Source organism: Gallus gallus, chromosome 3, assembly GCF_016699485.2.
Source record: "Gallus gallus isolate bGalGal1 chromosome 3, bGalGal1.mat.broiler.GRCg7b, whole genome shotgun sequence".
Lineage (NCBI taxonomy): Eukaryota > Metazoa > Chordata > Aves > Galliformes > Phasianidae > Gallus > Gallus gallus.
This window is the reverse complement of record NC_052534.1, coordinates 59383209-59404672: the sequence shown is the minus strand read 5'-3', so window position 1 is coordinate 59404672 and position 21464 is coordinate 59383209. Positions and strand designations below refer to the sequence as shown.

At 42.3% G+C, this 21464-nt stretch overlaps 1 protein-coding gene and 1 long non-coding RNA gene across 4 annotated transcripts in view; one reads left to right on the top strand and one right to left on the bottom strand.

Moving 5' to 3' along the window:
- Positions 1-644: 644 nt before the first annotated feature.
- On the bottom strand, positions 645-6496 carry LOC101751514. Of its 2 annotated transcripts, none has more exons than XR_001466010.4 (2): positions 6212-6496; positions 645-4380 (listed from the first exon to the last, which is right to left on the bottom strand). It is a non-coding gene; the product is annotated as an uncharacterized LOC101751514 (long non-coding RNA). The 2 variants fall into 2 exon arrangements; XR_006938670.1 differs by lacking the exon at positions 6212-6496 and adding an exon at positions 4502-4700.
- Positions 6497-6721: 225 nt separating this feature from the next.
- TRMT11 (tRNA methyltransferase 11 homolog) overlaps positions 6722-21464 on the top strand; it is a 31241-nt gene continuing 16498 nt past the window's right edge. For both annotated transcript variants that reach the window (XR_001466004.4, NM_204368.2), the window contains exons 1-10: positions 6722-6823; positions 8577-8642; positions 9389-9462; positions 10837-10918; positions 11010-11102; positions 12713-12847; positions 13510-13666; positions 17476-17556; positions 19486-19650; positions 21187-21259. Coding sequence is in view for 1 of the 2 variants with exons in the window: in NM_204368.2 (NP_989699.2) it covers positions 6749-6823; positions 8577-8642; positions 9389-9462; positions 10837-10918; positions 11010-11102; positions 12713-12847; positions 13510-13666; positions 17476-17556; positions 19486-19650; positions 21187-21259 (1001 nt within the window). In the remaining variant the exon portion in view is untranslated. The remainder of the gene's footprint in view (positions 6824-8576; positions 8643-9388; positions 9463-10836; positions 10919-11009; positions 11103-12712; positions 12848-13509; positions 13667-17475; positions 17557-19485; positions 19651-21186; positions 21260-21464) is intronic.

Genomic DNA, 21464 nt, shown 5'->3' with positions numbered 1-21464 from the left:
TGTTGGAATTGTTGGAAAAGGCAGTGGGCAGACCCTGTTCATTATGTCACCCTCTTCAACAGCAGCATTATAATGCCATTTTAAAACATCCCCAGTCTTCTATGGAGCATTGCAGTGAGCAGAGATGGCTAAAAAACCTTGTGGAAGGTGAACTTACTCAGCAGTTTTAATCTTCAGAGGACAAGACTGAGAAGCAAAGGAAAGTTGCTTAGCCTCTACCCCTGTTCTTTGTTCTAGTATTAGCAGTCTTGAGAAAAGCTGCTTTTTTGACTACATATTTAGGAATGACAAAGCTTCACTTGTACTCTTATGCTCAATTGTTTTAGCTAATGCAAGCCCGGAGAATAATGCTTCTGTGCCAGAGCACTAATTGCCTCCTTCTGAAAGGGTGAAGTAGACACACATACAGTGCTGTTGCATGTAGAAGTTAAAAACAAAAAAATAGGTGTTTTGACAAAGGACAGCATTTTCCGTGTGACTAAACTGGTAATAGACCTTCTAGGTATTCTGAGGTCTTCATAAGCGTGAGTTGTAAGCAAAAGCATGGAAATGGAAGCAAACTGATGAAGATCATTTTTGAAATTTGGCAAGTAAGACAAGTAAATATAAATGGTAAAACCTGCATAAAAACTCTCTTGCTGTCATTTCAACTGTTGTGCAATATTTATTGAAGTGAATAAATATTTATTTATTTTGACAAGACAAAATACAGATAATTCCTGTACAATGTACAGTCCAAGTCAGGTGCAGAACTCACAGGCTTCAACTCAAAGGAAAGACTGCAGAGGAAGCAGATAAGGTTGTTAAAAGAAAAGTGAACGTTCAGGAGAGACTGGAAGAGCTGAATGTTACATGGTAGGACAGAAAACCTTATAAAAGGTCAAACTTTAGTTACTACTACAGACGAGTTGTAATATTTAAAATGCACATCTTACATTTTTAGTGAATATATTAAATTCTGTTCCACTAAAGAGGATTTCTGTTCCTCAAAAGAGGCCCTGTTGCATAATAAAACTTCCAAGAACTGTCACCTGTAGATGCTAATTGAAACTACATTGCAGATGAAGAAGCAGAGCTCTGTAAAACTTGTAGGCTAGTAGCTACATTCAGTCATGTCCAGTAGATAGGGCTGTTCTTGTCTGTATTGGCTTTAAGATTGATTTTCTTACTCTTGAGTGTATTTGGTGGACAAACTGAACAATTGTGTTATCTTTTAAAGACTTCTTTTGAGATATGGGCGATTGCTGAAAGCAGATTGCATCTATCAACCTGTGCACTGACCCAGTTTGGCAGATTTTGGTGCCACTGCACGGACGTATGAGACAGAAAGACTCGTCACCCTTCAGAGAACGTTCACCTAATAATGGCAGACAGGAAATTTGGCCCTACAGCTGTTTTTTAAAAAAATCCAACCCCCTATGAACCTCCTATGAATTACGTTTTTAATAATGACCCTTTGTTTTGTTCAAGATAGGACAATCTTCTCACAGTCACACAGTTGATAAGACCATTTCATATAGGGCTTACTCGGCTTCTGTTCGAGCCGAGTAAGAGGTACGCTTAAAGCTTTTGCAGATGTGCTCAAGTGATACGTAAACCAACCCTAAGCAGCAGTACAGCTGAGGCCATGTTACTGTCTGACACTACATGCATGGCAGTGGAAGCCTTAGTTCTTGTTGCTTAACTACTCAGGTCAGACTTAATTAAGAATTAGTGAGTCTGCACAAGCTGGACTTGCACCCTGAGAGTGCTCAGGTTACACACTGCCTCAACTGTGTGTCTTTTGAGAGTAATGGATTATTTTCCATGATACTGCCATCCTGTAGCTGGTGATACTTGAACTGCCGAATACTGCCTTCTCCAAGTTACGAACATGGCTGGAGCAGAATCAACTGGGCTGACAAATGGTTAGAATTAAGCACACCACATTTCATAGCTGTGCTATATTTGCTTTGAAATCAAAATGCACGCCCAGGTTTCATCATATGGGAGTGGAAATGCACTAACTCATGCTCATGTCATTTGGCTAGAAACGCTTTTCCAAAAAACCAAAGCATTTTAAATATGAAGTGATGACAAGTTACATAAGTCTTGTTTTAAGCCATAAATTATTTTAGAAAGGAGTGGTTCTGAGAACACAAACCAGTGGTGTCTGGGGCAGCATGTATTCTCCAGTTTCCAATATGCTGAAATGATGTGGTGATTAAAGCCCATCCTTTGTTTCCTCTCCATGCTGTACCTGCATCTGGCTCTCCTATTCTCCAGATGGACTTAGTTCTTGTTGCCACATTCATCTCTGTTTTTTTCCATTTTCCTTGTCTTTTCACTATGAAAAGGAGGCAGAGGGATAACGAAAACTGTATTTTTACTTGCTCAGTCAGAAAGTTTAATTTAATGCAAAATCCCAATAGATGAAAAAGTCAAAACTCATGCTTCTTGCAAAAAAAAAGGGGGGGAGGTTTATGTAAATAGCATTAAATAATCACTTTTATCAAGTGCATAGCTTATAATAAATCTCAGTATCCTTTTGAGGCAAGAGAATATTCTTATTTTAAAGACTCATCAAGTACTGTACTTAGCACCACATATACCACACCAGAGCTTCCATTTGTCCTGTTTGAAAAAGAAAAAAGAAAAAGAAAGAAAGAAAAGAAAGAAATAGAATTTTGTATTCCCATTTTCTTGGTGGCAATTATTGGAAATAGAATCACAGTTCCTGATTATTTTTAATATTGTCATTACAACTATCAAATATAACCAATTCTGAACCCTGAAAAAAGTTCCTCCAGAAGTTCCTCCAAAAGTTCCTCCTTATGGTTATAAGAACCATAAGGAAAATTCTTGTTGCTCATTTCTCAACCTCATTTTTATCTCCCCGTTTGGAAACTTGCAACACAGCTCTGCCTCAACTAAATGAGGGATGTGACTGCACTCTATACGTCTACTTACGCGTTTGGCACTACAGGACCTCTACTCTCCTGTTGTAAACAGCATTGCTACACTTTGCTGAAAGAAGTCAGAGCTTTTTTTTTGTTATTTTTTTCTTTTCATTAATGCCCCAATAGACTTTCTGTTGTGTTTCAAGTTGTTGTGTTGTGGCACCCTATTTTTTCTGAAGGGTGTATTTGAGACCACCAAAAAGGCTGCAGAGCTTTGTGATCTCCCGTAGTATGACCCAGCATTAGAAGAGGAGGTGAAAGTGGTATGATATACAGAGAGGAAAAAGAACTAGATGCAGAAGACACGATGCTAAGGATAGACCATTAAGTTCAGCAAGATGCAGCTTATTTAGGAAACATGAAATATCCTTGCTGTATATATTGTAGGCCACTAAGCAAGTGATATTTCTGTAAACTTGGGCATTTTCATATACTTCACGAAAATCAACCTAACTGCCATTTATTTAGAGTCACCAGTAACGAGAACCTTTGCTACAGCCAAGCTCTTGAAGTATATGAATTCCCATAAAAGTGCTCAATTCCATGTTTTGCAAATCAGAAAATCCCCCCCACAGCAAGTCTTTCACAACCTCCAAGATTCAGTGCTGTATGGTGGCAATTAGTCATTAGTGTTCAGAACCTAAAGCACTAACCCAGTGAGGATGCTTGAAGAACCACAGCATACTCGGTATTGTGACAGATTAGTTGATTATTTGTGATTTCTCTCCAAAATTGCTTATTATTTTTATGCAAACCATTTTTTTATGTTTCGCACCCATTTTCTCCTTTAAATGTCCCATTAATTTGCAGAGCTGAAATTCTGCAATGAAAACCTTTTCAAGACAGTATCTAGAGGTTTTTCCAAATGGAAACAAGCAGCAAAATTCATCAGATGCCAAAGTCTCATTCCAGCAAAGTGATGACCACATCATCATCCTTTCCTTGCCAAAGCATTTCACCTTCAAAATGAACCAGGCCGTGTTTTCTGGCTCTCAGCAAGATTCCCACCACTTTGTTGGAGATAGTCACATATGTCTCAAACAGCTGCCCAAACGTTACACTCACGTGTCCGTCTTCTCCCTTCTGCCCCGTGCTTCTGATGATCAGGCACAGCTCTTCCACCTCCTTTTCCACATGCGAGTGAGCATCTTTCCCTCTCTGCTCTGTTTTAGACCCTTCAGGGGGTCTCCCGTAGGCAAGGTCTCCTTTCTGAGCATGCAGAGGTTTAGATGCGAGCCTATCATCGTTGCTGAATGGGTTCTTCCTCTGGTACTCAACCCGATCCTCTGCCCAGGTCTGCCAGCTTCTCCTCAGGTCGCTCACCGCGCCGCTGCTTTTAGCACGCTGCCCCTTATTCTCCTCCATTCCTTGGAATTGGTTTGCGGCACTCAAACGGGAACCAATGACCAACCGCAGCGATGGTTCTCCTGTGCACTGTCAGCTGAGAAGGAAACAACACAAATAAGCTTCGTCAGAAGAGGGAAAAAAAAAAATCCTGGTAGTTTCTGCCAGAGTTTTGCATCTGCAACTGCCAAGGCTGCCGAAGTCTTCAAATACTGAACTTTTTGGTCGGTCCACTCATAACCGTACAGCAGTCGAGAAAGCGAAGAGATGCAGCCAGCCTCTCGAGGTCGGGCAGCGGGGCGGGCAGGACGCTCACCCGCCGCTGTCCGCGGTGCTCTCGGCCCCGGTCCCGCGGCTCCACAAGCACTGCGGTACCCGGTCGGCCCCGCGGGCACGGGGCGCTGCGCCCGCCCCGCCGCCGGGATGTGCCCGCCCCGGAAGGACACAGCGGCCCCGTTGCGGCCGGGAAGCGCGGCCGGGCGGCGGAGCGTTGCTCGGCAGCGGCGGATAGTTCTGCCTTAAAAGGCCCCGGGCAGATTGTGGGCGAGCTCAGGCCGGGCCCGTGTGGGCATAGAGCCGGTGGTGACCCGCACCTGCTGAAACGCGGGGTGCTGTGGCTGCACAACAGCCAGGTTGCTGCTGCTGAGTTGGGTTCCAGAAGGGAACACGGAGCTCTGAGGGTGCTGAGGCAGCGAACAGCAATGCACGCTGCGCCACAGCTTTGTGTTGGTGGGCCCGTGTGTGCTGCTAAATGGGAACTCATGACCACTGCGTGATCCCGTTGTGTTTTGAGAGAGAGAATAGTTTACTCTAGGCTCCTGGAAAACTTCCAATTTGGGTAATTACATTTTGGGTCCTTAAAATTCCCCTGAAGGCTAAAAAGAAGGAATTTCACTTCCTTCTCTCCCTACCACAGTTGTGCAATGCTGTTGTTGCCTGAAGACAAGTCCCTTCCCGCAGCCCAATAACCCGCTTGGCTCATCCCTGACACCTCACAGTACTGGGCTCTGAATTTATAAACATTGCGTCTTTGTTTTTGTGCTGCACGTACTCTTTAACTCTTACTTGTTAATCTACATACACTTTTAAGCTGTGCTACGCAGCATACAGATTTGGCACGGATCCCCATGCAGACAGCAGGCAAGTGCAGAGTTTCAGCCCTGTTCTTCATCAGCAACGCACTGCTAGACCATGGAGGTCTTCATCTTCTGGGGTGCACAGCAGCGCTCCGTGCAGATGAAGTAGGAGAAAGGCAGACCCAAAGAGATTTAGCTCAAACAATAATGCCAGTGGCACCTCCTAAGAAGTCTTTGTAAGCCACCTGGGATGGGCTTGTCAGCAGCCCAGTGTGGTGGGCACTGCTGGGCTCCTCTGAACTGCTGAACAAGAGGCATCTCCGTCTGCTGCTTCACCTCCTCCTCAAGAACTGCCTAGGAAGGCTCACCCTCAGATCACAGTGCACACTGAGGCTGGCAGCTGCTGAAGTGAAAGCTTCGTACCAAGCTTTGTACCAAGCTTCGGTTCTGATTACAGCAGGAAGAGAAGGCCAAGCATTGGCTACATGGATACATCAGGAATGCAGCCCATGCGGTGCTTACAGGTCATGAGCAAAATCTTAGCCATGTCGAAGAAAGGCCATCCAAAAATCGGCATGGAAAACACGGAACATGAGTTACTGCTGAGCTGGCCTGCTCCTAATAAAGGCTTACTGAAATCTGGATAAGCCGAACCTTCCAGCTCAGCGTAACGGGGATCAGGGAGTATGGGATTACAGTTAGCGAGTCTAGATGTTAAGTTAGAACAAACAATAACCTGCAGCGCTAAACAGCATTCTTTTATCCTGCTGAACAGCCACTTATCTGCCATTTCCCTTCCCGAGAACCTGTTTCTCATCTGTCTGCCCCAGTGCCCGTGCCGCAGTCGCTGACCTTCCTGTGCTGCAGCGCTCAGGGCTCCTCGCTGCCTGCTACGGCTGGCGGTACCGTGCGGCATTCGGAGATGCCAGCGGGGAGAGGCGACGGCTGAGGCCGGGCGAAGGCAGGGCCTGCGGCATGCCGGAAGCAACAACGTGCCTCTAGGCCACGGCCTTCAGATTCCTGACAGCTCACTGTCAAGCAGTTCTGAGCACGCACACCAACGGGGAGCGTACGGAGTGATTTACAACTCCCGTAGGCGTAGGACCGCACTCGTACAGGAGGTACGTTACAAAGCGCGCACGGCGGCTGAGGAAGGCGGAGATGAAGACGAAGCCAACCATTCATAAGCGAGCGGCGGCTGGGCTGGAAAAGCAGCGCCGCCTGAGCCCGGCCCCAAAGCCCACAGCGGCCCCGCTGCCCCGCCCCGCCGTCGTTCCGCAGCGGGCGGGAGCCGAGCGGATTGCCTCCCGCCGGGCCCTGCCTCCCGCCCGCTCCCCGCTAGGCCCGCCCGGCGGCGCATGCGGCGCGGGAGGCGGGGGATGGCCGGAGATGGCGGCGGCGGGCCTGGCGCTGCAGCGGTACCTGCTGCTGCTGGCGCAGGAGCACCTCGAGTTCCGCCTGCCGGTGAGGGGAGCAGGCGGGGGGGCGGCCTCTGAGGGGAGGGGGGGACGGCGGGGCGCTGCGCGCGGGGCTGCCCTGCCTGCACCGGGGACGGCCCGGCCTGGCCGCGACGGCGGGACCGCGCCTGGGCTGCCCCGGGCGGCTCGGGGCGGGGCGGGCGTCCTCGGGCCGTGTCCCCGCGTCGCTCCGTGCGTTGCGGCAAGCGGCGCGTTCGCTCGGGGCCGTCTCCGTTTGCTCCAGCGTCGCTGCGGCTTCGGCTTCGGCTTCTTCCTCGTCCTCCAGCCCCCGCCTTGGTTTGAAGGAAAGGCTTTTCTTGCCGCGCTCCTGCGACCGGTGGGACAGGGCGCTGCAGCCAGACAGCCGATTCTGTGGAGCATGTAGAGGCGGGACGGGCTGGCAGCAAAGCGCTCGAGGCTGTGGATAAGGAATTGAGGCTTGGAGGAAAGAGCTGGCTTACGGAGATGTTGCTAAGGTCCTGTGCTGGTGCTTTGGCCGCGTGAGGAGCTGCGCTGGGGGGCCGGGCTGTCTGAGAATGGAGTGCTCTGGGATCAGTGCAGGCTCGTCAGGCAGAGCTGGTGCTCGTCTGTGCCATGCCTCTTTGCGGGATGGAGGGTGAGCTTTGCTGCGGGGGTAACAGTGCTGGACCCCAGCAGGTGCAGGCTCCTGTCTGGGCCCACGTTTGTTATCAAGCTAACAGCCAGTCATTAGGTTACGTGTTTCACATTTCCCAGTCTGTAAGAAGTCTCACTCCGTGCTCAGAGGATCTCTTCTGCAACGGCAGGGAGAGATCCTTAGGCCGGTGCCACCCACTTCGCTGTGGGCCGGCAGTGCCCGCCAGCTGCTTCCTTAGGGGCACACCTGGCCCTGCATCACTGCCTTTGCTTCTGTTACACTCTGTTGTACTTCCGGTCACGTTCAGAGGCTGCAGCTTGTCACTTGGTGTGAATGGGCTCTGTGAGGAATATCCCCAGTGTTTCACTCCCATTTCAGTTTAAAATGCTTTTTCTGTAAGTATTTTTTACAGCTACTGCTAGCTTGTTACTTGGAGATTTGCTGTTTCCCTCGTTCAGCTCCCAGTCTGATTTAGTTTTCTCCAGGCAAGGCACCCACTGAAGGAAACTGTTGATATACCTGTAAAGCAGAGGAGTAACAGAGAATCAATTAATGCTCGGTGATGGCCTCAACCACAGTTCAGAGTGCAGCATCCCTTTTTTTGTGCAATAATTAGAAAAGTATTTTAAGAATAGATAGCTTAGAGCAGTGTCATAACAGGAATATTAATGTGAGGGCTAGGACTGAGCAGTACAGATGTCAGTGAAGGAGGAATAGAGGAAAGGAAATCAATTGGATTTCATTATTCAGATTTTGTCTAACTTGATCTTGCTGTGTAGTACAATGTGCAACTTTTCATAGTCTGTTAATAACTCCTTCATTTGCAACTGAGTTCTGAGAAAGATGATCAGCTGCTTCTACAGCAGGAGAGTCCAATGCTTCCTGCTCATCCATACTATCTACAGGCGGAATGTAGTTGTAAACCTCTGCTCTCGCCTCACAGTCATTATAAGAGTTTTTCATTGTTGGTTCTCACAAGAAATGCTGTTCTTTCCTCTTTGGCTAATCCTAAAATTTCATTTATATTTCATGTAGAGGTCGCTGTCTGCATTAGAACTAGGTCTCTATTTATTTATTTATTTATTTTTAACTTGAATACATTAGTAAATACTCCTGAAGACTGACCTTTATGTTTTCTCTTTAGGAAATAACATCTTTGCTCTCGCTTTGTGGTGGGCAGTTTAGCAGTCAGCAGGAAGTCTGTGTAAATGTAAGTGAGCATCAGGTATTTTCTTAGAGTGTATGTATGGTATACAAATATGCTGTCTATGGTATTTTTATTGGAAGAGGGTGACTGAATACATTTTGAAGTTCATTAGGAAAATAAGACACTTTCCAAAAACGAGCTACTTTCAATTTCAGTTAAGACTTTTACTTCAGAAAAAGCTGCACAAAATGCACATTGGGATGTCTTCGTTTATCTCTATAAAAAGAAATGGTGCCATCTACTGGGAAGCTTGTTTCCTTTCAGTATAACTGAACAGTGAGAAAGTTCAGTAGCTCTGTGAATTTAATGTTTACCTTAGGTTTGATAAGACAGTGTATCCAAAACAGTGAAGCCAGGAGATGCATGTTTCTAGTTCCAATGCTTACTCAACATTACTTAGATTTTATTATTAGCTGTGCGTAACTAAGCATTCCAGTTCTTTACAGTCTGAATAACCTAGAAAAACATGAACTGATAATGTTTTACCAAGTCAAATATAGAGTGGGAAAATGGAATTTGTGATAAAGCTTCTTGGCCTTTCAAGATAATATACAGTTTGCCTTCAAATTAAATGTTTTATCTTCATATTCTCTGTACACTTTGTTTTCTTTTTTTTTTCCTCTTTTTTTTTCTTTCCTTTTTTTCTTCAGCACACATTCTGTTTTGATAGTGCAGAACTATGTGATGGTGTAATTCCTGTAACATCCTCCATCTGCATGTTTGCATCTCTCGTTTTCTTTTTATTTCAGTCTCCGTTTTGGATTCTCAATATTCCTTCAGAAGAGATGGCAAGAGGGCTGATGAGACGGACAGTATGTGCAAAGTAAGAAGAGGTGGAAAATCTTGAAAATGATGATGTAGACTATGAAAATCTGTATCACCATATGGTGGTAACTACTGGTTTTGTGTGGAGAAATCTCCCCTGTGAGGAAAGGCTGGGTGACCTGGGTCTGTTCAGCCTTGAGAAAAGAAGACTGAGAGGGGATCTTATTAACATTTATAAATATTTTAAGTGAAGTCAAAGGGACATGGCCAACCTCTTTTCAGCAGTCTCTGGGGACAGGACAAGGGGAAACAGCCATAAACTGGAGCACAGGAAGTTCCACACCAGTACACGAAGGAACTTCTTCACAGTGAAGGTGACAGAGCACTGGAACAGGCTGCCCAAGGAGGTTGTGGATTCTCCTTCTCTGGAGATATTCAAAACCTGCCTGGACGCCTACCTGTGCAGCCTGCTGTAGGGGGCCTGCTTTGCAGGGGAGCTGGACTCAATGATCTCTAGAGGTCACTTCCAACCCCTACAATTCTGTGATTCTATAATTACAATAGACAGTCACTGCTTACCTCTAGAAATTAGGACTGATTATGTATCATGCTTGTTCTCTTTACTTAATGTATGATCAGCATCATGTCTTGAAACACAGACCTTCACTGCAGAGCCAGTGCTCTTCTCATAGAGCTGATGACTTCTTAGTTGTCTTAAGTACTGTTTAGTTAGTGGCTTAATTTAAAATATAAGCAGAATTAAAGATGAGAACAGTAATAGATAAAAACTGAAAATCACATTTAGAAGGGAGTGGTATGATACATATTTCTTGTGTCACCCTCCTACAGTTTGTACGTGAGCCTTTAGCCTAGCTCCTAAAAAACTCCTGAGCAAAGGAGTATGCCAGAGATCAGTTGTTTCTGCTGCTTTTGGCCCTTTTTGAGGGATCTGAATAAAATATTTTCCCATGAGTTGTGAGAGATGACTCAGAGACATAGTACAGGACAAGAAGCAGCATAGACATGGTATGGCTCTCTGAGCACGCTGAATTTAGGTTATGGTGTCTGTGCTGCATTGTTCAGAGTTGGTTTGGGCAACTCTGCAGAGAGTTGCATGGCCCCTCTTGAGTGCTTGTTATTTGTGTACACAGTTTTACCTACAGTGGCATAGGCTGTTTACTCTTGCCTAGAGAAAGACCATGCATGCAAAATGGCCCTCTGTGACAATATGTTTCCAATGGGTTGAGAACAAAACTTAAGCATACTCTAAGACGTAAATAGCCCTTTATTATCCCTAATATGTCTGCTAATCCTCTATTATCCCGCAAAGCAGAAATACACTGGCCATCGAGTGGTGGAAAGGAGTAGGTGTCTCTAAGACATCTTACAGCCTCCCCATCTTGCTGCACTCTAAAAATATTGGTATTTTCAGGTCTATATTTGAGCTGTGGGGTCATGGCAGATCTGCAGGGGAACTCTATGCATCCTTGAAGAACTATCCAACGGACAAGATGGTATGCATGTTAAGAATTCAGAAACCATGTTTCTTTCATCACAGTGATTAATGCTGCAGCTGTACTAATGACAATCTTTGCCTTCTTTCAGCTTCCTTATCTACAGCCAGACTCGACATACAAAATACATATTCATACATTTAATAAGACACTGACCCAAGCACAGAAGATAAAAAAGATAGATGTAAGTAGATGTAGATTTGAGATCTTCAACCTTTATTTTAATCTTCTGATGTTGTTCTTATGCCATGTTGTCAGTGTTGTCTAAGATATATTGAAGTTTAGATTTTCTGAAGATTTTAAAGCAGTTAACAGCTTGTGTCTTGTCAACTCTAAATGGGATCTTTGCGTCTGACTTAACACTCCCATGAAATCCATGACTTTGTGATGTTTTTTTCTAAACAGGCCATGTAAGGCAGATGTATCACTGTGCTGATTTCACAGATGCAGAAATGCAGATGTGTGGCCCAGAACTCTAAGATTTCTATGGTAGAGTTAGGTGACAGTTTTAAGAAAAGCCTTTCCACTTCCTGTTTTTTAACTGTTGTTGATTCTGTTTACATTGTTTACTGATACTGAAATTATCTGATTAATAATTGGTGCCTTTAGTGGTTTGGTTTTTTTTTTTTTTTTTTTCGGTTTTTATATATGTGAAGTAGTGCTGAAAATTTCACAGAATCACACACAGAATGGCCCAGGTTGGAAAGGACCTCAAGGATCATGAAGCTCCAACCCTCTTGCCACAGGCAGGGCCACCAACCTCCACATTTAGTACCAGACCAGACTGCCCAGGGCCCCATCCAACCTGGCCTTGAACACCTCCAGGGAGAGGGCATCCATAACCTTTCTGGGCAGCCTGTTCCATCACATCACCACTCTCTCTATAAAGAACTTCCCCCTGACATCCAACCTAAATGTTCCCTCCTTCAACTTAAAACCGTTTCCCCTTGTCCTGCTGTTATCTACCTTTTCAAAGAGTTGACTCCCCTCCTGTTTATAGGCTCCGATTAAGTACTGAAAGGCTGCAGTGAGGTCACCCTGCAGCCTTTTCTCCAGGCTGAACAAGCCCAGCTCCCGCAACATGTCTTCACAGGGGAGGTGCTCCAGCCCTCTGATCATCTTTGTGGCCCTCCTCTGGACCCTCTCCAACAGCTCCCTGTGTTTCTTGTACTGGGGGCCCCAGACCTGGAGACAGTACTCCAGATGGGGCCCTCACAAGGGCAGAGTAGAGAGGGACAGTCAACTCCTTCTCCCTGCTGGCCACCCCTCTTCCTCTGGAGCCCAGGATGCCATTTGGTTTCTGAGCTGCAAGAGCACACTGCTGGCTCATGTTGAGTTTCTCATCCCCCTGGACCCCCAGCTCCTTCTCTGCAGGGCTGCTCTCAATTTAAATTGGTACAGTTGCACATCATTGAAATTTTATATCTTACTGTCTGTCAGAAGTATTGCTTTCCTAACTTGCAAATTGCATAATCAGCATGCACAGTTCTTTTCCTCTAAAGTTATGTTGTCTTAATTAATAACAAATTTTATGCTTCTAATTTTTATTCCTCAGTCATTTGAGCCATTTGCGTTCACAAAAAAGGCATTTTAGAAATCCAGGGGAATGTCAGAATGTACTTTTAGTAATAATCTGTTATTTCTCACAGGCAGAATTGCAGAGCGTCTTTTGGTTTGGTGGTGGTTGTTGTGTTTTTTCTTGTTTTGGTTTTGTTTGGGTTTTTTTTGGTAGGGTACAGACTTGAAAAATTGGACCTCGAATATGTAGACTCTTTTTCTTTCTTTACCATCTAGGCTCTTGAATTTCTGCCATTCAGTGGAAAGGTAAATCTGAAGAATCCAGAGCACATCTTCTGGATTTTGGAAGATTATGGAATGGACCCTAACAATGTCCCAGAAGAACCTTTTGATCTGTATTTTGGTAGATGGGTGCGTAAACTTCCGTTTTAGGGCTTGTCTGTTCAGGAAAGTGTCTTCCAATTTGAAATGTAAAAGTTGTATTGAGCCTTAATGGAAGCGGAATTGTATTGGAAGAGCTTTGGAACATGTTCTGTTCCAGACTGCTTTGGTCATCTTCAATGTATTTTGGAAGTCTGGTGGAAAAAATGTTAGTGTTTGGGCTTTGTGTTTCCAGTGAATTCTTATCTGTCAATGCTACCCTCAATTTAGATTTTGAGTATGACAGAAAAGCCACTGAAGATGGAACTTCTATGTGACCTTTGGCTGTGTGCATACACTTGTTAACATGTCCTCTTATTATTTGGGAATTCTTATAACTATGAATTGCCAGGAATGGTTATTTTGATATCTAGAATAGTAGCCAAGTTGCTCTATTTCTTATTTCTTGAAGAAGAAATTTCACTCTAAACTGTTTACGTGCTTTTGATCTCTATCTTGAAGTATTTATCAGGTATTGCATGAAGGTTTCTATTACTTGGAAAGAAATCGTTCATGCTTGCAGAAGGCGGAAAGCAGACTGTGTTATGAAATGAATAGTTCACTGTTTGTTGGATAGTGTTACTTTAGCAAACCTGTTAGTCTTCTTATCTCTTGTGTCTGAGACCTGACAGTGATTTCAATTCTTTCAACAGATTGCAGATGGCCAAAGAGAACTTATTGAGTCCTATAGTATAAAAAAGAGACACTTTATTGGAAATACTAGCATGGATGCCTGTCTGTCATTCGTCATGGCAAACCATGGGAGAGTAAAACCCAATGATATCGTGTATGATCCATTTGTTGGAACAGGTACGTTTGTTTATTTTTCTACTGGAAGAAAAAAACCTGAGTGATTGTGTTACTGCTTGCACTGCACTTATACTTGATACAGCAGCTTCGGGGGCCTGACTGAGACTTGAGATCGTACCTGAGGCAAAATGATTGTTGTAAAATGAATCTTCAGTGGTATTTTGGGAGAAGGAGGCCAACTTCAGAAGATTTAAACAGACTTCTCAGAGGTGTAAAATATACTGTCTTAACTCGGGTGTTTCTTTTTTTTGTTTCTGAACGTAACGTGATTTAAACTCCAGTTTATGTGTATTAAAGACTGTTTAAAATCCAAAGCGACTAAGAACTGAACGTTGCCTTCAGGAGGCGACTATTTAGAGAAGTCTTTGGGACACTTCTGAGCATGTAACGCAATATAGGGCTACGACCCAATGTCCACTCAGTACTGATCGATTCCTGATACTGTTGCATCTTCTCTTTAGGACAGCATAGTTAGTACTATGTGTTCTCCCCAACTAAGAATTTTCCTGCTTCAACCAGGAGGGGGAGCTTTTATTCCACACAATAAAGTGCATGGTGAAAGTAGTACCTCTCATCTAAGGGAAACTACTGTTTTCTAACTGAAATAGAAGACCAGTGGTGCTAGGCTGTGAGCTGCAAACACGTGAAATGCTTATATTGGTGAGCGAATGAAGAGCATTCATTGCACAAATTGTGACAAAGAGTTAGGAAGTGTGAAGGCAACAATGCAGCATCACTAGTGGGACAAATTCTTATTAGCATATGGCTTCTCTGTACCATAGAAAATACATCCGGAATGTTGTATTTTCGGAAACACAAGACTTTACTAAACAATTTGCTTTTGTCTTTAATATTAGTGTTCATATATGACTTGATTTTTTTTGTATGCATAATTATTTCTTATGAAATTTACTCATCTTCCTTGTGCTCATGTATAGGTTGTAGTCTTCAAAAGGTTGAGAAAATTCCTCCAGTTCACCCCAGAGGCAGTTTGTTTCACTTTGTTGTCAGTTCTGTTTCTTGATTCACTAAACCAACATCACAAAAAAAAAATTCTCAGAGCGTTCATTCTCTTGGGGGTGAAAACAAAGTAACAAAAAAAGGCAAAGTTAGAAGAAAAAAAAAACACATAGAAATGTTGAGGCTATAAAAATTAAAGATAAGTGTTAAGAATTAAATCATTCAGTCCAAAAGTATAACATACATGAAATTCTCCCTGAACTGCCCAGTGATTTGAATTACAAATGTTTATATTCTTATTGCACTAGGCATTTGTACTGTACGGCCTCGTGATTAACATACGTAGGAACATTGGAGGCGTTGAGTAATGCTATATCTGTTGGTAAGCTTTATTTATGACCAAACAGTGGCTTTTCCTTGGTACCTACTCTTGATGAGTAAGACTCAGGAATTGCAATAGCCTCTTCTGGCCTTTATAGGATTATCACCGGAATATAGGGAGGTATTTGTGAGTAATGTAGTGAAGGTGATGATGGGTTTGGAAGGAGCATATCTTCAGGACTTGAGGAGTGCTTTGAAAAACACGTAATTCAGATTTCTTTCATGGTACAACTTCAACGCCTACCTTGATTTCATCCCAGTTCTTTAATGCTGAAAAGATAAATGTTATCAAATAATACCAGCCTTGCAAAATGGTGCTTGACTGTTGGAAGCAAACTGCTTTTGCCGAATGAACCAAGTCACAAGTCTTCTAGATTAGCATAGTAGTGGACAAACTCCATTTGTCTGTGGAAGAAAAAGTGCTTAGAATTGTGTTGCTTTTATTCCTTTTTTTCTTTTCCTTGATGAAGCAGAATTGAAATGATAGATTTCCAGAATATGAGTTCCACAAGCTTTTCAGATACATTTTTTTTTTTCTCAGTGTTGGTCAAAATGAAACCTCAAGGAAAAAATAGTCTTTTTATCCGAATACCTTATATTGTCCTCCTAGACAGTTGTTGTTACTCACTAAGTTTATTGCTTGTACCTTTGGAAGATGTTTGTCCCTCGTTTTCCTTTGCCAATTCATGAATGCTGAATAATTGCAAGAGATTGCAAGGATTGCCAGTTTGACACTGTGAGGGATAGTGATATGCCCAGACCCTCATCTGTGCTCAGGAGGTATGAAAAATAGACACTGTGATGGAAGGCCATGAAGTCCTGTGCCACTGTCATTCTGTTAATATTATCACTGTTTGCAATGATTTTCTGTTTAATCCTTTATATACATCTGTCTAATATAGGGTAGGTCAAAGGGCAGACCACGCGGACCATTTAAATATCCATGCACCTTCTTTGTAAACACAATTTAACTAGTACTGGTACTGGCTGAGATCCGAAAGCTCTAAGTTCATACTTTCCTTTTTTTTTTTTTTTTTTTTTTTTTTTTTCTCTTTTTCCTGTGATTAAAAATACTCTTAGATGGGCAAAGTACTTTCTTCTTACTTTTTTTGTAGGACTGGGTGGTATGCCCTACTTGGGGTCAGGGATAGCTAAATTTGTCTTGACCCCCTGGAGGTACTGCCCATCTGTTCTGAGGGATTACAGCCGAGGGGAATGGGTGACTCTTATGGGGTGAGTAACCTTGCTTTTGCCTGATCCATTTCACAAGAAAAAGCAGATTTTTATTTTTTTTTTTTTTCTCCCTCACCTTCAGTTTTGGTAGAGTTTATTAGCATTCAATATTTTCTAGAATTTTCTAGTGCCCCGGGACAGGACCTTCAGCCTGCACGTGCTATATGTGCTGAGGGTTTGTCTGTGCTGAGCGATTGGCACGGGGCAGCGTAGCTGCCTGAGATGTTCCTTTTCAGGTTGCCCGTGTATGCAGTAGTTGGTGTCATCCACAGAGGCAGTTTGTGTATTCCTGGTGCTGGTGGCCCATTGTCTTGCAGAAACTGTTCCCCTCATTTTAGTGCAACTGTTTCTACCTATAAGCAGTTGGCATCAGCAAGATGGATTTCACAGCTGGGTTCTTGGTTACTGCTCAGTTTTAAATTGTCCTGTTAGCTCTATTTTTCCTGATTAACAACAACACTTTGATAATCTTCTGCCATCCTTCCCTTTTTCATTTGGAAGCTGTTAAAAGACTTTTTTTTTAGCTTTTTTTTTTTAATTAGAAATGATGATCCCAATAGTAGTGGTAAGCTAAATTAGATCTATTGCTAACAATAACAAGTAAGCTAGTGAAAGTATTTTTTTCTGTATGCTGCTATTTACTCAATACATCTGCATATAATTCTCAATTAGAAACAGAATTATGGAAACTTTTTTGATACTCACATTTACAGTAGAGACAATTATATTTATGAGGATTTTGACCATTGCTACCTCACGAAGAATGGCCACATATGCAACAAGTTTAATTTTTGACGTGATGAAGGAGACTAATTTTGAGATCAGATACTGATAATAATTTCTCCATTGTTTGTTAGAAATATTTGTGGAATAGGAATAATAATTTTGATTCCTGAATGATCAAAGGGTCTTCCTGCTTTAAAATACAGAGAACTACAAACTTCTGAGAAAAGTCTCCAGTGATGAGTGGTATAGCAAGATGAGGAAGATCAGTGATAACAGACAAGGAACTTGGTGTTATTTTCTGTGATTATAGTTGTGCAGTGATTCTAAGTGGACTGTAGCTTTAAGTCTTTTTATTTCTTTATTTCTTTTGTTATTTTATTATTATTCATTGGGTTTGAGTCTAGTGTACTACTTGTGCAGGCTCCTGAATTTCCCATGGTAAAAAGTCGTAAAACAGATAACATTAATGACAGTAATTTGTAATTTTCCCCTTTTCCTCCCATTCACAGGTGGCCTCCTTATCTCCTCAGCACACTTTGGAGCATACGTCTGCGGTACTGATATAGATTACAACACAATCCATGGATTAGGTGTGTTACATATTTCTAAACCATTGAAATCTTATTCCTTGAAATTTATAAATACTGAGGTTAGTAGATAATTACAAATCAGTGTTCATCTTCAGAGGGTCATAGAATCATAGAATCACCAAGGTTGGAAAAGACCTCCAATATCATCAGTCCAACCGTCCACCTACCACTGATATTTCCCCAATAAACCATGTCCCTTAGTACAGCATTTAAATGTTTCTTGAACACTTCTAGGGATGGTGACTCAACCACCTCCCTGGGCAGCCCATTCCAGCACCAAACCCCTCCCAGAGGAGAAATTTTTCATAGGATCATAGAATCCTTAGAGCTGGAAGGGTTCTCTAAAGGTCCTCCTGTCCAACGCTCCTGCAGTGAACAGGGACATGCACAGGTGGATCAGGTTGCCCAAGGCCTGATCCAGCCTTGTGTTGAAATGCCTCTAGGAATGAGGCATCGACCATATCTCTGGGCAACCCATTCCAGTGCCTCTTCACCCTCACTTGTAAAAGACTTTTTCCTTCTGTCCAGCCTGAATCTACCCTCTTTAAGCTTGAAGCCATTTCTCTTTGTCCTGTCACCACAGACCCTGCTAAAGAGTCTATCCCCTTCTTTCCTGTAGCTCCCCTTTAGATTTTGAAAGGATCAGGTCACCTCACAGCCCTCTGTTTTCCAGGCTGAGCAGCCCCAGCTCTCTCAGCCTTTCCTCATAGGAGAGGTGTTCCATCCCTTGGAGCATTTTTGTGGCCCTCCTCTGGACACGCTCCAATGGGTCTGTGTCTCTCCTGTACTGAGGACTCCGCGGCTGAACTTGATACTCCAGGTGAAGTCCCACCAGTGCAGAATAGAGGGGCAGGATCACCTCCGTCACCCTGCTGGCCACACTTCTTGTGATGCAGCCCAGGATGTGGTTGGCTTTTTGGGTGTGAGGGCGCATGGCTGGCTCATGTTCAGCTTCCCATCCATAAGTACCCTCAGGTCTTTTTCAGTAGGGCTGCACCTAATCCTTTCATCTTCCAGCTTGTACTGATAGTGTGAGTTGCAACAATCTGGGTGCAAGACCTTGCACTTGGAGGATTTGAGCCTTACTTCATTTTTTGAAAATTCATTTTTTGTCTTAGTTTTCTGCCTTCTTCATCCTTATTTCATAGGAAAGTCTGATTGAGAGACACAAAATCATACTTCCTATCAGGAAACTTTAAATCAAAGTTTTAATTTTAAATTATTTCAGACTGGAATCATCAGTTTTCCTGAGCAGATCAGAAATGTCTCATTCAGAAGCATTTATAAATACATGTTAAGTTACATTCCACATCAGTCCTCTGCTATATATAACCATGATTTATAGTGCTATTGTCTTTTATGGACCTAAATGCATTTTCCTTATTGAAGGATGCCATAAGATTTGGCTTAAAAGTGAGTCTTGACAGTTGGTTCCCCAGATGAAGCATTTGGTCGTGCTTGTTTTTATTGACTGTTCGTGTGTGTCTTAGCTAAGCTATCCTGTTAATTTTTAAGCAGGAAATATTTAATGCAAGGAATAATGGAAACCAAAATGGAGTTCAGAATAGTACTGACAACCACTGTGTGCTTTCTTATTGCTCATAACCAAACCTAGCAAGTCTAGTCCCATTTTTACTTCCCTGAAAAAGTTCAGTGGAAATTGTTGGTTTTACTATGTAGGATACATAGTGATATTCCAAAATTAATCTCTTTAAAAGTTGGCTATTTCTCATGTATTTTCATTGTGCCTTTTTACTTAGGAAGTTTAACCCAAATAATTGTGATGGTGAGTAGACTATGGTAGGAGGTTTTTTAGGTATTTTAGTGGCTTAATTCCTTTCCTCTAAAAACAAATGGTGGGCTGTATGAAAGGCTTTCCAATGAAATAGTTCGTTGTTGAGAATGTGTGTCTTTTCCTTTCTCTCTAAGGCAAGGCAAGCAGGAAAAACCAGAAATGGAGAGGGCCAGATGAAAATATCAGAGCTAATCTCCGGCAGTATGGTTTAGAAAAATACTACCTCGACGCACTGGTTTCTGATTCTTCGAGACCAATATGGCGAAAGGGGACGTTGTTTGATGCAATCATTACAGACCGTAAGTTTGTTAATGCTTTTTGTTGCCTGACGACAACGACTGAAATGCTGTTGCCAAGATCATAGAATCATAGAATATCCCAAGTTGGAAGGGACCCATGAGGATCAGATGTGTTGTTCTGTATTGATATCATGTCTTGATGAGCGCTCACGTCTGCAGTTTCCATGTTGCAGAAGATGACTGTTGAGGATCTGCATTGTGTCATCTCTGCATTTATTTTAAGGATAGCTATAAATGTGTAACAAAGCTGGAGATGATGCTCTCTTCCATGAAGAGAATATTATGATTGACAGTAAAAAAACAATATAGCCGAAGATCATCCTCTGAAGAAGTTTCATTCAGTAAAAGCATAACTTTACTGGTGCATGGTAGCTTCCTACCAGAATGGCCCATGTTGCCATTAGCACTCAGTCTGCAACATGTGAGTCTGCTGTGCAACTCTGATGGACATCTACAGGTATGGTTTAAGTGCTTATTGGAATGCTTTCAAAGAGAGATTTAAATGCACTTATATACTAGAAACAGTAGGGATTTGTAAAGATCTTCCACTCTTTTAGGAGCTCTTGCATTTAACACCATTTGTCACACCTGAGAGAAATAGAGTCTAAGGGAATAAATAGAAGAGCTTGATAACAGTGATTTCTGATCTCTAGTAATGGTTCATAACCTGACACGTTCATATTAATTGGGAATGGAGAGAGTGACTTTTCCTTGTGTTGCCCATGGTTTTTTAGCCTACTTGAAAATGAGACCATGTAGAATATTAGTATTGCACAGAACTGAGTTTTTAAATTGTGTTGAAACTTCTGCATTTATGAAATGGCAGTAATAGTGCTTCCATGCTGAAATGAGACTTACGAGAACACGTGTACTGAACATACAATAAGCATGTTATACTATTAGAAATTTGCAGAAATATATGAGAAAAGCCAACTCTGCCTGTCTGTATGAGAATTACCATTTGCATAATGCATTAGCAAGAAATTCCTATATAAACAATTTCATTTTACATTTTATATATTTTTATATTATATTTATATTTATATTTTTATATATACGATTTTTATATATACAATTTTATTAGCTAAGCTTGAAAGCAGAGGTGTTTGTAAAACAAAAGAAGATGGGATTATTTGCCATGCATTGGAAATGTAGGGAATATGTATATTTTTTTTTAATTAACAGGATGGAAAAGCATTCTCCTCTATACTGTAGCTAATGTTGTGTGCTAGAAACCTCTTACAGCTGAAGGCTTTCTTTGAAACAGTTTTAAAGTAATTCTTTACATGCTGAAGAAATTGCCCTTATGAACTTTCTTTGTAAAAGTTTGAGGGTTTTTTCCTAAACTTTATGTAAGCCACAGACTGTGCACTATTATATATATATGTATATAATAGTGTATATAGTGTATATAACTTTATATATAAACAGTTGTGTTAGATATAGATATATTTACATATATATATAATACACTGTCTATTGTTATTTGGGCAAAGAGCGAATTTCTTATCTCCACATTCTGTTTGCATTCAATAGCACCGTATGGTATCAGAGAAGCTACTCGCAGAACAGGCTCACAAAAGGAATCAGTTAAATCATCTGAGAGAAGGTAAATAAGCTGTCTTCTCTGTCGTAGAATATCAAAGTCTCAATGGGAAGCCAGTCACCGTTTCAGAATCTTTATTTTTTTCTTGGTTGTCTGTCAGCTCTTTAACAAATCTTAGTAACTGAAGAAGAAAAGCCCCTTTTGTTCTGTTTGCAAGACTAATATGTCTAATACATCTGAGATCTTCTTGGTTTTGTTCTACCTCCTT